The 15,893-nt window shown below is 56.9% G+C and overlaps 2 protein-coding genes across 3 annotated transcripts; one reads left to right on the forward strand and one right to left on the reverse strand.

Moving 5' to 3' along the window:
* Positions 1-1,084: 1,084 nt before the first annotated feature.
* TMEM91 (transmembrane protein 91) lies at positions 1,085-5,348 on the forward strand. Its single transcript, XM_045781441.2, has 4 exons — positions 1,085-1,270; positions 2,167-2,405; positions 4,371-4,520; positions 5,028-5,348. Exons 1-4 carry the CDS (start codon positions 1,258-1,260, stop codon positions 5,184-5,186), a joined length of 561 nt encoding a protein of 186 aa, XP_045637397.1. The 5' UTR covers positions 1,085-1,257; the 3' UTR covers positions 5,187-5,348.
* Positions 5,349-5,995: 647 nt separating this feature from the next.
* EXOSC5 (exosome component 5) lies at positions 5,996-15,749 on the reverse strand. Of its 2 annotated transcripts, XM_045781250.2 has the most exons (6): positions 15,512-15,746; positions 11,013-11,126; positions 10,411-10,532; positions 9,142-9,282; positions 7,939-8,028; positions 5,996-7,293 (listed from the first exon to the last, which is right to left on the reverse strand). In XM_045781250.2, exons 1-6 carry the CDS (start codon positions 15,657-15,659, stop codon positions 7,201-7,203), a joined length of 708 nt encoding a protein of 235 aa, XP_045637206.1. In that variant the 5' UTR covers positions 15,660-15,746; the 3' UTR covers positions 5,996-7,200. The 2 variants fall into 2 exon arrangements, with proteins under 2 accessions (XP_045637206.1, XP_045637288.1); XM_045781332.2 differs by lacking the exon at positions 11,013-11,126 and having other exon boundaries at positions 15,512-15,749.
* Between the last annotated feature and the right edge of the window lie 144 nt (positions 15,750-15,893).

Genomic DNA, 15,893 nt, shown 5'->3' on the forward strand with positions numbered 1-15,893 from the left:
TGAGGAGGGTCCCTTATTCAGACTGACGGAGCCAGCAGTGAATAATGATATAAACATCAGCAAACAGACTCAGAGTGCCTGCATAGCCAGGCTTTGGGGAAGTGTGGGACACTGGTGATCACACCTGATGTGAGCGCTTTATGTATGCGATCGCATCTACATCCAAGAAGCAGGGAGTGTGTAGCCCATTTCACAGGTGAAAGAATTAGGGTTCAGAGAGGTGCTGCCGTCATCCAGAGGTCACACAGCAGTGCCTTGAAGAGCCTGGAATGCCAGTCGGGCCTGTGTGGGTCCAAACACTGACTCATGACCACCACTTGCACCACCTGATAATCAGCACATCACCCCATCCCTCCTGGGCCTCCTTTCCCTGGAGGATCATCCCTCCCTCTGCCCCCCCCCCCCCCAGCGTCCTCTCCTTCCCTCGGCGGGGAACAGCAACGAATACAGCCCTGGGTTGCCATCTGCCTGGCTTAGCGCCGGTTGTGTACCTCGGCCAAGAGAGCACAGGCGTCTGAACCTCAGTTTCTTTATCTGTAAGACAGAGGCAGAGAGCCGCAGAGGACAATCAATGCGATGATGGCTGTAAAGCGTCTATGGCAAGGGCCAGGGGTCCGGGCTTAGCCCGCGCCCAGTGACCCGGCGGCCTGCGCCCTGGCGAGTCCCCGGCCTCTCTGCACCTGTTCCCTCCTGCGTACCACAGGACGGTACATGACGGTTCCTCTTCGGTCGTGCTGAGGAATAAACGTGTGCGTGCCCATGCACAGCACTAAGAGCACTGCACACAGTTGGCCGCCGTTGCTGTTATTAGTATTGGGTGAGGAGAGTGGCGGGGTGGAGGCGGGGCCGAGCCAGGAAGGCCCAGGAGAATCAGGGGCGCTCCCTCCTCCGCCCTGCAGCGCTTGGGCCTGGGCTCGGCGGGGGGGGAGGGCCAGGGTCCGCAGTCCTCGGAGCCCCCCCGCTGGCGCCCGCACACCTGGGGTGGCAGGGTTTCAGCGCTGGGCGCTAACGTCGGCCTTCAAGGCCCCCTCCCGGGCCGCGGCGGAGGGCGGAGCCGGCAGCCCGCCGCCCCGCCCCCATCCCCGCCCCCGCGCGCTGCGGGCCTGGGGCGCCGAGAGGGGAGCCCAGCGCAGCGCGCAGACCCCGCGCCCCCAGGCCTGGGGTCCCCGGGAGCACGGGGCTCCCTGAGTTGCGTGTCACCTGCGGGCCGCAGGGTCGGGGCGAGTGCCGGTGCAGGGGCCCAGGAGGTCCCGACATATGGCCGTGGGCGGTGAGTGAGGGGCACAGGTGGGCGTCATGGCCCCTCCGCCGGGTCCTAGTGTTGGGGATGGGGAGGCCAACCCTTGGTGAGGAAATCAGCTCCAGCCAGGTTTGGAATGAGGGCGGGAGGCTTGGGAGGCCCCGGGGGGGATCGTGGGGTGGCAATATTTCTTGCGGTTGACTGTGTAATGAGTGTGGTGGGCTGGGGCTGTTATGGGGGAATGGTGCAAAGGTGGATTCTGGTAAAACAGGAGGCGTGGGGGAGCTGGTGGGTGTGCTGGCAATTGTGTAGCTCCGTGGATGTGAGTGGGGTAGGGGAGGGATGTGTGGACCGGGCGTTTGGGGCAGGTGTGCAAGGGAAGCAAGTGATGAGAACAAGAAAGAGTGTCTGGGGTGCATGCATGGGAAGCCTGTGCAGATAGGGGATCTGATGCTGGGGGGATTAGGAGTATGCAAGGGGTCATTTGGGATGAGTGTGTGAGAAGTTTGGGGGCTCCAGAGGGGTATTTAATGGGAACTGATGTTGTTCAGGGCAAGTATGCGAGGAGGTCGGGGCTGGGCTTGCCTGGATGAGTGTGTGTGGCAGGAGACTTGGGTATTCAGGGTGCATGTGTAGTTTATGGGGCAAGTAAGGATGCAAGGCATGGTTTGGAATAAGTGTGCAACGGGTATGTGGTTTTTGCCTGAGGAGACAGAATCCCAGAATTGAATGTCTAGACTCCCTGAAATTCTCTTCCCAACTTGGCCCAGCCTCCTTTATCCTGTGGGCCTCAGTTTCAGTCTCTCTCCGAGTCTGAGGGTCAATGAACTAACTAGTCTCTGCCAGGAATCTCTCCAGAGTCAGGGGTTAGGGGAAAGATGGTGAGACTTCGACAACTTGTCTTTTTTTCTTTCCTCTACCTCCAGGAAACCCCTCCGGGAGCCCCTCCCCAGCCATGGACAGCCCCAGTCTCCGAGAGCTCCAGCAGCCTCTGCTGGCAGGTGTGGGCTGTGGGCCCCCCATCCAGAAGCCTGGGGAACCCCAGCTGGGGCCTCCTTTTCGAGAGACAGCCTTCGCGGAGTCCCTGGGGGGTTGGCAGTTCCTACCACCGCCTCTTCCTTCTGTGAGCGCTCGTCTTGGGGAGCCAGTGCCCCCTGACCTGGAGGTAGGGGCAGCAGGCCTTAGTGGGAGCAGGGGGAGGGAGCTGGAGGCGAACGAACTGGGCTGTGGCCAACCCCGGGTAGGTTGGAGGCTGGGGTATCTACCATCAGCCTGGAGTCTCACTTCCCAAATGTGAGGGGGCTTCCTAGACGTACAGTTGTGGTTTTGCGTGTTCTGTGCTTCCCCTGGTTTCTTCATCTTTTTCTCTCTAGATTTGTCACTCATTTTTCTTCCTGCATCTTTGGCTCTGTCTTCCCTCTGATTTCTGGCTCCCCTGTTCTCTGTCTTTCCATCTCTCTCTCTCTCTCTCTCTCTCTCTCTCTGTGTGTCGGTCCTGGTCTCTTTTTTTCAAATCAGTGTGTTAATTTGTATAATTTCTTATTCCTTGTATACGCTGTGAAGCTTGTCTCGTATTTATTATTTTCAAAAAAGATTTTAAGTAATCTCTGCACCCAGCATGGGGTCTTAAACTCATGACCCCGAGATCAAGAGTTGCACGTTCTACTGACCGAGCCAGCCAAACTCCCCCGCCTCGTTTTTTATTTCTTACATGGTTTTCCAGTTACTATTCCTGCATAAGAAATCCCCCCAAAATTTAGTGGCTTAAAACAGCAACAATCATTATGGCTCATGGTTTCCACAGGTCGGGAATCTGGGAGGGCCCGGGTTGGGTGGTTATCCCTCAGGGTCTTTCATGAGGTTGCGGTCAGCCGGCGTCTGGAGCTGAAACAGGCTGGGGCTGAAGGAGCTGGGGGCTGGGGGGGTATCTCTCTCTTAACCTAGTCTTGGGGCTTCTGCAGGAGGCTCCCCTTGTGGGCTGGGTTGGGCCTCCTCACAACATGGCAGCCTCCACACACTCCGCGTCCTTCTGTGCCTCTGGCCTCCAGCACGAGAGCTTCGGCAAGGCAGAAACTGCCTCACCTTTTCTGGCTTATGCTCGGAAGCCATGCGGCATTACTTCCACCACATTCTACCAATTATGAGTGAGTCACAGCCTGCCCAGACTCAAGGCGAGGGGACACAGACCTCACCCCTTGGTGGGAAGAGTGTCAGTCACACTCTAAGAGGAGCATGTGGGATGAGAGACGGCTGTGGCCATTTTTGGAAACACGATCTGCCACAGTGTGGCGGTTAGGGTCACTGGGACATCGTTATGAGTCTGATAATCTCATTCTTTGAAGATTTTGAGGGGAGGGCCTTATTATTTTTGCAATTTAGGGTTTTTTGTGTGCCTGGTTATCTTTGGACTGTATGCTGGTCATCACAGTTGAAAAACTATTTTTAGGAAAAATTATTTTTGAGGCCTAGACTGAAGGTACGTACCTTTCTCCAGAGAGGATTTGGTTTGCTTCTGCCAGCTGCCCGGGGCCACTACTGGTGGTTAGAGATCACTTTTTATCTAGTTCACGGTTGGATTGAGAGGTTATTTTTCTGGGATTGGTAATTGGCTGCAGGGCAAAAGAGGCCTTCTCTGTTTGTTTGACCTCTCCGCTAACTTGGATTTTAATTGCAGTTTGGGCCTTATAAGAATTGCTTGAAATCTTGTGAGCTATTTGATGCAAGATTAAACAAAAATTTTTCTTTAAATCTAGAATTTATAGTTTTTAGCTGGCAGTTTTGTCCTAGTAACTTAGGCTACCAGAGCTGTCTCTCTTGATTTCCAACTTTTTGCCGGTTCCTGTCCCCACTGATGTCTGCCTCCACTTCTAACTCTGAAGTTGTAGTAACCACGGTGAGACCTGTGAAGTCTTCGACACTGAACACAAAACTTTGGGCGTGGATGGCGTTCTTCTTTGGAGAGAGGATACACAGTTTCTCCTCAAGGAGATCCAGGCTGTAGAAAGTTAAGAGCCTATCTCCTGGAACATTTTCCTCATTTTGGTGTTTCTGGGGAGGCCCTGGTATTGGTCTTTGGGGGTTCTGGGGAAGGTGGGTGGAGAAGCCCACTCAGGCCCTTTCCTACCCACAGGATGCATCATCCAGTGACAGCGACTCAGACTGGGATGGGGGCAGCCTTCTCTCCCCGCTCCTACCCCACGACCACCTCGGCTTGGCTGTCTTCTCCATGCTATGCTGCTTCTGGCCTGTGGGCATCGCTGCCTTCTGCCTGGCCCAGAAGGTCAGTCTGTGGGTGGGGCTGGGAGGGGGCTGGGTATAAGAGAAAAGCACATTCAGAACAGGACAGAGGTGCTATGCGTGGGGGGGGGGGAACAAAGGTGGAGAGAAGGATCTGCATAGAAACATGGAAAGGTAAAACGAGTGTTTCAGAGTGAAAGCCCAGAGTGGTGGTCAAATCCTAGGTCTGGCACACTCCGTTAAGATTTTTGGGCAAGCCGCTTAACCTCCCTGTGCCTCATTTTCTTCATCTGTAAAACGGGAATAATTCCAACTTCTGGATCATCGTGAGGCTCAAATGAGTTGGAACAGGGGTTCTATTTTTATTAGCCACCTGGGCTCCCCTGTGCCCAGCTGGGCCCGACCCACAGTAGCTGCTCCCTGTTTTTGGAATCTCTGAATGAGCCCGTGGGTGTGCCGGTGTGGGCGGGTCCAGGGGAAGGGTCTGGGGCTGCGGGCGGCGGGGTGGGATGCGGGATGCCTGAGTCACTGCTGCCCAACGCCTCCACAGACCAACAAGGCTTGGGCCAAGGGGGACGTCCAGGGGGCAGGGGCTGCCTCCCGCCGCGCCTTCCTGCTGGGGGTCCTCGCCGTCGGGCTGGGCGTGTGCACATATGCGGCCGCCCTGGTGACCCTGGCCGCCTACCTGGCCTCCCGAGAGCCGCCCTAGTGGCCCCTGCGGCCCCCACTGTGAATCAGGGGCCGGGAGCCGGGCGCGTCGGCGGGCAACGTGGAGAATCCGGGTGGATGAGGCGGCGGCAGCGTTAAGCCCCTCCTTCCTGGCCGCCGCGGCGTGAGATTAAACTCCAGACACTCCGCAGCCAAACCTCTGTGTGTGTGTATGTATGGGGGGGGGGGCAAGGGAGGGAGCTCGGGGCGCTGAGACCAGGAAGGGACAGACCAGGGTGACGACAGGCTGTCCCCGGAGACCTTGGAACTGGAGAAGGGGGAATCCGAGGGGCAGAGGGTTCCCAAATTGCAGAATGTTCTCGCAGCACCATGGTCTGTAGAGAATGAGAGCAAGCCGGATTCCAAGGGTTTACTCGTCCGCAGCTGTGCCACCTTGGCCCAAGTGACTTCTCTTTGAGCCACAGTTTCCCTTCTGCAAAATGGGACCTTCCCCACCCCTGGGAGCTCTGGGGTGGACCCAATGGGTCACACCTGTAAAGGGCAGTATCCCTTTGAGCTCTTCCCACAGCCAAGTGGCAGAAACTGGACTCAGGGGCTCAAATGAAGTGAATGGTCTGGTCTCTCCATCTCTTGGCCCTCCTTTCCTGTTGGCCTCACTCTGTACAGGTTTCTGGGGGGAAAGGTGGCCCCAGGTGCTGAGGCACCCCATGGGAAATCACATGGCCAGAGACCAGGAGGGCTGGAGCCTTAAGGCACTAGGGCGCTAACCCCCCCGCAGTCCCCGACTGCTCCCAGAGGCACAGGAGTGGTCACGGAGTGGGCCTGAGACATGACCAAGTAACAACGTAACAGGCAGTTTCATTTTCTGTTTAATGCCATTCCAGTGGATCTTACTAGAAAACACTTTTCCATTTGGAGTTCTCCTGAGTCTCACGGAGCAGGATTTCCAGCTGAAGAATTTGATGCTTTTTCTTCTTGGTTACTGGGGACGAAAATGACACAGGCTCCAAGGGGCAATTGTGGGAACTGTGTGAACTAGTTCCAGCATGTGAAGCACGCAGCAGAGGGCCCGGCAGACATATAATTTTCACTGTAAACCCCCAAATGTCCGTGCCCCACAGAATCTGGCGACCATGTGGCCCAGCTGTGGGACAATTACTTCTCGTGGGATGCTGTCATGTTCTTGGCTCCTGCCCACTAAATATGGGGGTGGGGGACCCAGCGGTCAAATGGCAACTAACCCCCCATATTTCCATACACCCTAGGAGGGTGCTACCACCCCGTGAGAAACAGTGGGCCTCGGCCACTTCCGGTCACAGATGGGGAACAGCAGTCGGGACAGCGCTGGTGTATCCCCGGCTTGTCTGAGCAGTGACAGGCTCTGGGGCTGGACTCCTGAGTGGAACCCCTGCTCCATCACGGACTAGCTGGTGACATCTGGCAGCTCCCTGGCTTCTGAGCCTGTTTCTTCAGGTTAAGACCGGAATGCCAAGACCCACAAGGCCTCACCCCTGTGCCCGTTCCCTCCCTGACCCATCTCACTCAGCTCCAGCCAACACCAGAGCCACATGGAAGCCTTGCTGGTCCTCCACCCCCCCCCCCCCCGCAGGCCTTCTCCCAGGCCTCCCTTGGATGCACCCCCTGCCCCCGCCAAGTCATCCCTGACTAATGTATTAAATTCGCCCTCCCTAAACCCCTCTTTCCTGCTTTTTGCTTTCTTCAGAGCATTTACCACCCCCTGACAAACACCGATTTTCTTTGCCCCTCACCCCACTACTCCTTGAACCTGGGACTTGGGGGTCATCATTCACCCCGGAGGCGGAGGCTCGCCTCGCAGGGCCTGCACACAGTTGCCCCGCAGGTATCTGTCAGGCTGGCAGGCGGGGAAGGGAGGGGTTGCCCAGGTTGGAAATGCTTTCCTGGGGGGGGCAGGGTGGGCCCGCAAACTCATCCGGGCGCACAGGGACTGAGAGGCGAGGCCGGCTGCTGGTTTATTTTCCACAGAGGTAGAGGGTGGTGGCTGCGGCGGGAGGGGCGCCCTGCCCCGGCTTGTCTCAGCTCTTGGAGTAACGCCTCTGCAGCGATTCCCGGTAGAAGCGGAAGACGTGTTGCGAGGCAGCCTGGGCCGCGGCCAGGCACTGCTGGAGCTGGCGGTGGAGAGAGCTGGTGGGGCCTGGGCCTCCCTGCTCCCACCCCGCCCGGCTGACCCCATGGCTTGCCCCAACCCCGGATGGATCCCGGGGCCCCCAGACCTCCTGCCTCCCCTGCAGTGGGGCAGGTGGCCAGGGGAGTATCCCAGGGGCCTTTCTTCCCCACTCCGTGGGCTCTTTCTTAGAGGGGGGACACAGAAAAAGGGGAGGGCTTTGGGGGTCTGATTCCAGCAGCTCCAGAAGCGTGGACAGGTGGGATCAGGCATCCTGACCCCTGGAAGAGGTCTCAACCTGGCACAGCCGTGGCATCTGGGACCGCGGACCTTGAGCACCACACATTCCTGGGCTCACAGGATGTCCAGGTCCGAAGTGCCCTCGGAGACCAGAGCGCCGGGACTCCGGGAGTGAGCTGGAGGTGCCTCACCTCACGACGGCAACCTGAGCTATCTCCTCCTCTGCTCTGGGGCTGGGGCTTCCCTTTAAAACCCCCACATGGGTTTCTGTGCCTACTATGTCGGAAGATGCCTTCTACATACAGCAGGGACACAGGGAAGGGGCTCTCCTTCAACCTCACAGAGTCCCAACAAGACCTCATGTCCTGGAGGGAGGGACCTGGCCTTCACCCCATCTCCACACGGGTACCTCAGCATCAGAGTAGAGCCCCTTGGTGGTGGACATCAGCAGCTTCCGTTCCACGCTGTCGAGCGCAAAGGTCAGGATGGCCCGGGCCTCCTAGAGATGAGGGGTAGGACACTTGGACTCTTCCCTCGGGCAGAGTCTCAGCTGGTCCCAAAGAGGGGACCTGCCCCTCTCCCAGCCCATTCCCCCAAGCGTTATCAAGTGTAGGTGTTTTGTCTCCGCACCGCCCCTGCTTCCCTGGGCAATGCTCTTGGCCTTTCCTTCTGTGGAACGCCACCCACATGGTTCCAACAGGGGCTTCTGGGCACAGTATTCCTGCCTGTAGGGGCGGCCGCACAGCCAGTCATCAGCTGGCACCTCTCGGCCCCTCTCTCCCCTTCCCGGCCCTGTCCCACCAGGGCTGGAAGCTGGCAAACTATGTGCCAGACTCCCCAGCCAGTTAGGTGTCCCCGGTAAGCTGGGGGAGAGGCTGAAGGAGGGAGGGCTGCACCCCGTCCTCACTCTTACAGAAACAGGGGCTGTGGCAGGTTCCACAGAGCCGTGGAGGCTGGGGGGGTGGGGGTGGGGGCTCCGGACTCCGGCTGCCAGGGCCAAGCGAGGACGCTTCATGTGCGCCCAGAACCGACAGTCTTCCAACAACTTGCTGGTCTCTGGGTTATCGCCCTTCCTCCTGTTTGCTCCTTCGGCTCCTCCAACACGATCGTGACCCGTTTCCTGCAGTATGTTCCCAGTCTGAAATATGTCAGGTGGGTTCAGCTTTCCTGACAGAACGTGCCCATCACAGTACTGGCCGAGTACCTCAGAATAACCAGAGCCCTGGGCGCTGTGAACTTGGGCTGGTGAGGAAAGCATGGGGTTCTAGGGGCTGGTCACAGGCTCGGGCAAGATGCTGGCTAGAGAATGGAACCGAACAGAACCAACATGCACAAGACAGCAGAGACTGAGAAGCCAGATGAGGAAATCCTTACGGTGTTCGAGACCCTGGCTCTAGCTGGACCTCTGTTCTGAGTTTCATGGCGAATGTGTCCCTACATTCCCTTTTAACTTAAGTGGCTCTGAGCTGGGGTTCTAGCACCTGCCCTGATGAACAGACCAGAGCTTGCCCAACTGGGACCAACATAACAGGAGCCCAGTGCTTCAGGGAAGTGAGGCCTCGAGGAGGAGTGTCTACTCGCAGCCGTTCACCACCCCAGCCTTCAAACCTACCTTTTCTTGTTTGGCTGTGGGATCCAGCACGAGGGTCCCGTCGGAGTTCAGAGCACAGGTGACCCCACAGAAGAGGGCCCGCATGGGCACCCCTGCATCCACCAGTGCCATGCAGGCGGCGTTCAGGCAACAGGCCAGGAGCTGGGTGCCACAGGGCAGGGTTAAGAAGCGTTCCCACTACAGGGGTGGCCCGCAGAGCGCGCGCACGCCTCCACTCACCCCGCTGGTGCTTGTGGCCGACTTCACTCACCGATCACGGGGAGGCAGTAGGGCATAGCGCTTCTCAGTGGTTCTGGGATTGAGCAGCCTTGGGCTCCTGACCCGCCTCTGCCCCCTCTCAGCTGTGAGAGCTTGAGCACCTGCCTCACTCTCTCTGAGCCTCAATCGGGGGTCATAACGAATCTTGGCATATTTGTCCTGAAGCATGTGCCAAGCACCTTCAGGGAAACTGAGGGCAGGGAGGGGAGAAACCTCCCACAATCACATGGGGTAGGAAGCGGCAGGGCCTGGCCTGAAGCCAGACAGCCGGCCCTGCCTCAGTTTCCTCCAGTCACTGCCCCCAGCCCCATCACGGCGGCTAAGGGTCCAGCTTTAGGGTCAGTCAGTCCCAGCTCTACCACTGCCCCTCCATGACCTCCCCTCTGGCCTTCAGTCTCCCGCTCCCTGAAGCCTTCCAGAGATGCCCATTTCTGGTCCTCGGCCCCAACCTCTCACGGAACCACAGGGATCTTTCTAGGCCGGGCTGTTGACCGGACTCCCCTCGCATTGCTCCCGGTCAGAGTGGAGGTCAATGGCACAGGCTTTGCAGGCAGTCAGGCCTGGGCTGGAGTTCTGCCAATGCTGCCTTCCAGCTGTATGACCCTGGGCAAGCGATGTCCCCTCTTGGGGCCTGCTTCTCACCTCAAACATGGGAACGCAACACCCATCTGCCAGGGGCCTTGGGCTCCGAGAGCAGGTGGCTTGGGCTCAAATCCCAGCTCTGCCAATGACTAGTTAGGAATTGACCTTGCTGTGCCTTAGTTTCCCCATTTGGAACACAGGGATTATAGTGGCACCTATCTGTTGTGCGGTGAGAATTAAGTGAGTTAATACGTGTCAGGCACTCAGGACAGCGCCCGAGGCGCAGTAAGCGCTCAAGCTGCGTTGGCTGTTCTTCAACAAGCGCGTGCCTGTCAAGTGTTTGGAGGCCTTCTGGCTAACAGAAGAAGGCAGGCAATCAGGGAGCTTCTGGAAGACTTCCTGGAGGTGGCAGCCCAGGGGAAAGGATACAGAGCCAGCATCACTGATGACCTGCAGCACCACAGTGATGGACGTGCGGGGGTGCAGCGTTCCCAATACCACAGCTTCACAGGTGTTCCTGATCAGCCGCTCCCGGCTCTTCTCCGCGACGCCTGGGGAAATCAGGGGTGGGGTGGGGTGGTCAGCCTCTTCCCTTCCACCTGGCTCACCTTCCTCCATATGCCCCACCCAGGCCCTCTGGAAAGGGCCTGCCGTCTCCGCCACGGTTGGCACAGGACCCTGCATGGATGACAGAGGATGCCCAGTGGGCAGGAGGCAGGGCCTGACCGATACCGACTTCACCCCTGCCCCCTCCGGCATCCAGCAAAGGAGCCTCTTGGGGGAGGAAAACCCCAGAGTGCCCTTGTTCCCTGCTGCTGCCCACTCCCATCCCCGTGAACCCAGCCCCAGGGGGTGAGTAAACGGGTGGAAGAACAGGTTAGTGGAAAGAAAGGGAGATGGAGCCAGGAAAGAGGAGTGAGGGAGGACAGAGTAAGGTGAGGGAGAGACGCCAAGAGCTGGGGGGGCGGGGGGGAGGAGACACTGGGGACAACAGTGAGGAAGAAGCTGGAGATCCTACTGGGCCCAGGTACCAGGCAGCCCGATCTTCGGCCTCAGGATCACCTCCAGGGTGGCCTTGTTGAAGATCTCCTTGCTGACCTTCACCTCGGCTGGCCCGTACACGCCCGCCAGGACTGACGTATCCCCTGGGGAGACAGCAGGGGAGGCCTCACGCACCTCTTGCTTTCGGGGGGGGGCAGTGCAGCGCCCTGAAGAGTGTGGGAACCGAGCCGGCGGCCAGGCTTCCCCCCGTCACCCCCGGTCCAGCGCACCAATTTGCTGGCGGCGCTTCTCTGGGCATTTGCTTCCCTCCCTTCTGTCTATGCTTCCGCATCTGTGAAATGGGATGATAATGGCACCTCCCTCATCGTGTCGTGAGGATTAGGTGAGGCAGTCCACGTAAGACACTGCGGACGCTGCCTGGCCTGTGCCGAGCACATGACTGACTTTAGCTATTGCTGTCCTGAACAGAAAGTTCTTCCTGAGAGCTAACCTTCCTCCCCCTTACTCCAGCTGCATCTCAACTCCTTCCAAAGCTTCCTCCAACCTGGCTTTCTTCCCTCAGGCTCACGTCCCCCAACTCTGCAGTAGTCAGGACCCCTGAGATAGGGAGAAATACCTCAGAGTGGTCCTGAGTGGGCATGAGCGGGGGATGGCGGGGGTAAGATCTGGGAAGTCAAAGCCGGACTTCTGGGGCACCTGGGTGGCTCAGTCGGTTAAGCATCTGCCTTTGGCTCAGGTCATGATCCGGGGGTCCTGGGATTGAGCCCCGCATTGGGCTCCTTGCTCAGCGGGGAGTCTGCTTCTCCCTCTCCCTCTGCCTGCTGCTCCCCCCGCTTGTGCTCTCTTTCTGCGTGTCAAATAAATAAAATCTTAAAAAAAAGAAAAAAAAAGCAGCAGCCAGTCTTCTAGTCCTGTCTGCCTCGCGCTGGCTCTGTAACCTTGGCTGATTGTGCTACTTCTCCAGGCCTCAGTTTTACCATCTGCAAAATGAAGAGACTGGACTACACCAGTGGCTTCCAAACTTTTCTCACCACAACTCCCAGTAAAAAAATATATGTCCTGGGCGCCACTTCAAACTCATGCAAATGTCTGTGTGTGTAAACAGAACAAAGGGCCTCACAAAACAACTCTTACCATCGCTGCTTTGACATACTCTGATACTCTCTACTCTATTCCGGTTAATTTGCTTTTACTTATTTACTTCTCAGATTTTATTTTATTTTTTTTTTAAGATTTTATTTATTTATTTGACAGAGAGAGACAGCCAGCGAGAGAGGGAACACAAGCAGGGGGAGTGGGAGAGGAAGAAGCAGGCTCCCAGCGGAGGAGCCTGACGTGGGGCTCGATCCCAGAACGCCGGGATCATGCCCTGAGCCGAAGGCAGATGCTTAATGACTGAGCCACCCAGGCACCCCATACTTCTCAGATTTTATTTTATTTTTTAAAGATTTTATTTATTTATTTGACAGAGATAGAGACAGCCAGCGAGAGAGGAAACACAAGCAGGGGGAGTGGGAGAGGAAGAAGCAGGCTCATAGCAGGGGAGCATGATGTGGGGCTCGATCCCACAACGCCGGGATCACGCCCTGAGCCGAAGGCAGACGCTCAACCGCTGTGCCACCCAGGCGCCCCTCAGATTTTGTTTTTAAGTGACCTCCACACCCCACACGGCACTCGAACTCACCACCCTGGAATCAAGAGTCACATGCTCCTTGGATGGAGCCAGCCCGACGCCCCTACTCTATTCCATTAAAAAAACCAGAAAAACCACTACAGAACACAGCAGTGGTTCTCAGCCCTGCCTGCACACTGGAATCACCGGGCAGCTTGAGAAGATCCTGACGCCCAGCCCCCTCCCCCATAGATCCCAACTCAGCCGCGGCACTGGCAGCACCCCAGCTCCACGGGTCACTCCAAGATGCAGCTGGGCCCGCAATCTGCACTGGGAGACACAGAGCCGGGGCACAGCGTCAAAACACCGGGCTGGGCTGCACACAGAATCTCCGCGGTGGTTACAAATGGACTGGGGCCAGCCTTGGCAGGTGCGCGGTGGATCCTGGGACCCTGCCTTTTCAACAACCCCATCAGAGATGCCGAGGCCAGAAGCGGGGGTGGGGTGGGGGTGGGGAATGACAACACACTTTCCGGGGTCTGCACGGGGTCCTGGGGCTTGGGAGTTTTAGAACAGGGGAGGGGCTACCCTCTTCGATATTTCTGACGTCGAAGAAACTCCAGGCATGCGAATCATGCAGAAGAGTGAAGTCTCGGGGAGGGCCTGGGAAGCTCCTGCATTGGGGAGCAAGAGCCACAGCAGAACTGAGGGGTCGTCTCGGCTCCTGGAGAATCCGCCCTCCGAGGGGAACTTAACCACACTGACAGGACGAGGTCCACAGGGCGGTCTTCATTCTTGTTACTCCGGATGAGCCGCCTGTGGTCCCCATGAACCGAGGGAGACCCTCCCTGTCACCTTCTCAGGGACGTGGCTTCCGCGAATTCTCTCCTCTCTGGACCCACATCCATCTTCAACTCCTGCCCCACATTTCTGATCCCCATACAGCAAAGCTCCCAAAGACATGTCTCTAACTTGCTGCCTTCTTCTCCGCCCCGACCCCACCGCTCACCGGAGCAGCTCTTGCCAGTGTCATGATGACATTCGCCTAGACTGTCCAGCCACAGGTCTGGAGGACGGATGCGGCTGGTGGGCCCTTCCATCTCCAACACTTCTCCGGACCCCAGGTCAGTGGCCTCTCTTTGTTTTCCTCCTACCTTCCCGGCTGCTCTTCTCTCTTGTCCTAGCTCCTCACAGGTTAGAGGACCCAGGGTTGAGTCCTGCGACCTCTTCTCTTTTCCATCTACCCTCGTTTTCTTGATTTCATCCAATCAATAGCTTGAAATACCATCTATAGCCAGAGGATTCCAAATTATATGCCCGGATGGGGTCTCTCTTCTGAACTGCAGACTCGTATGTCCTACTGCCCTGTCCGTATGGTTGCTGTGATGCCTACCAGGCCCTGCAACCTAATGTTCCAAACTGAACTCCTCAGCTTCTCCGGTAACACCTCAGTGTTACCCCTCTCCTTCTCACACCCTAACACTGAGCCATGTGCAGATTTTGTCAGTTTTACTTTCAATATACACCCCGAATCTCACCATCTCCACTGCTTCTACTCTGGTCTGAGCTACCACCTTCTCCCCACAACTCTAAATCAACGCCACAGCCAGAGAAAGTCTGTTAAAATACATTCAGATCATGTCACCGCTCTGAGCAAAACTTGGGAGCAGTGGCCCCCAGCTCATTCACTAGGCCTCAAATGGCAGGCCATCCTTCTTAGCGCTCTCCAGCATCCTCACTGCTCCAGCCACACTGTCTCCAGACTATTCCTCCAGACTATTCCTCAAACATACCAGGCAAGCCCTTGCCTCAGGGCCTTCGCCCCTCCTGTTCTCCACCCCAGGTATGGTTTTTCCTCCTGGTATCCTCGGGGTCTGCCCCCCTACCTTAGCTCTTTATTCAAATGTTACCATCTCATCAAGGCCTTTCCTGACCATCCTGTTAAGATAGCAACCCTCTCTGGCACACCCTATTCCCCTTCCCTACTGTATTTTTCTCCACAGCATTTTCCTATATGTTTTATTTAGTTATCCTTGGTCTGTCTCCCCGACTAGAATGTAAAGTGTTAGGTCAGGGATTTAAAATACTTTTTTATCAACACATTGCCAGTGCCCAGAACAGTGCTTAGCACAAATACATGTGTTCAATGAAGGAACGAATGAAAACAGGTTTTGTACCTGGGTAGAAGATAATGACCCTAGTGAGGAGACTGAAGCATTTATGGGGGTGATACTCAGGCCTATCTCCAGAGGAATATTTACCTGGGTCAAGGAGTTGAGTCTAGTTTGGGATGCATTTGGCTAGGGGAAGGGGGTATTTACCCAATAGGTAAGACCTGCCCCAAACTTAGGGAGAGTCTCATATGGGGAGATGGGTATCACAGTCAAAGGGATATTTACCCCAGTGGTGGGGAGGAAGGGGGACATCACTGTCAATCTGAAGAGTATTTACTTGGGTAAAAGACATACCACAGTGTAATGAGGCCAGTAGTGGGTTCTGCCAGTCTACGGGTATTTATGCATATAAATCAGGTCAGGTTTGCCTCAGCCTGGCGTGTACTGACCCGGGGTGTGCGTGGGGGAGGCGGGAGACAAATCTAGTCAAGAGAGATATTTACTTTGGTGAGAAGCTTTTCTCTGTTCTGGAGTATTTGGTCTTATGAGGAGGTCTGCCCCTCTCTCACCTGAGTATTAGCCAGGGGGTGGCGATACCGTCTCCCTTGTAGCCGGGAGGGAAAGATACATTATTCTGGCACGTCCAGTAGTACCCACCCGGGCAAGAAGAACTGCAGCAGGCCAGGAGGGTTATTTATCTGCAACTGGCACTCCTTTGCATAGTACACTGTAACCTCCTTCTAAAACAAATACAACGTGGCGAACATGGCCAGGGCAGTATTTACGTAGGTTGAGTTCTTACCTTGCAGGAAAGAGGCAGAGCCATCAGGCCGGGACAGCAGGTTCTGTTCACAAGCAAAGTGCCGGAGGCTGCAGGCCGGACCCCGTGGGCCGGACTCTGTTCCGGACTCAGAGCGGATCTTGGCGTCAGCCTGCATCGCCCCCTCCATCGCCCCAGAGCCCACGTGCAACCGGGGACTCTAGCTTCCGCCCTAAAGCGCGCGCTTGCGTACAAGCTGCTAGTGCAGTGCGCACGCGCCGCTCCGGGGCGCCAGGACCCGCGCCCGCACGTGGCTCCGCGTTTACTAACAATCTGGCCCCTCCCACTCCCGCCTCGCAAGTCCAGGAATGCCATTGGAGAGTAGAGAAGAGGGGGCGGGCCTTGGCATGGGCTCGTCCTGCCC

Source organism: Ursus americanus, chromosome 21 (assembly GCF_024610735.1).
Source record: "Ursus americanus isolate L20-20 chromosome 21, mUrsAme1.1.p, whole genome shotgun sequence".
NCBI lineage: Eukaryota > Metazoa > Chordata > Mammalia > Carnivora > Ursidae > Ursus > Ursus americanus.

Bases quoted from the DNA above. Each gene is read 5' to 3' on its own strand.
- EXOSC5 (XM_045781250.2), bottom strand. From the start codon at position 15,659: ATGGAGGGGGCGATGCAGGCTGACGCCAAGATCCGCTCTGAGTCCGGA. The intron at 11,127-15,511 runs GTAAGAACTCAA...CTGTCTCCCCAG, and splicing joins CTCTGCCTCTTTCCTGCAAG to GGGATACGTCAGTCCTGGCG. The intron at 10,533-11,012 runs GTACCTGGGCCC...TGATTTCCCCAG, and splicing joins GCCGAAGATCGGGCTGCCTG to GCGTCGCGGAGAAGAGCCGG.
- TMEM91 (XM_045781441.2), top strand. The intron at 2,406-4,370 runs GTAGGGGCAGCA...TCCTACCCACAG, and splicing joins CAGTGCCCCCTGACCTGGAG to GATGCATCATCCAGTGACAG. The intron at 4,521-5,027 runs GTCAGTCTGTGG...ACGCCTCCACAG, and splicing joins CCTTCTGCCTGGCCCAGAAG to ACCAACAAGGCTTGGGCCAA.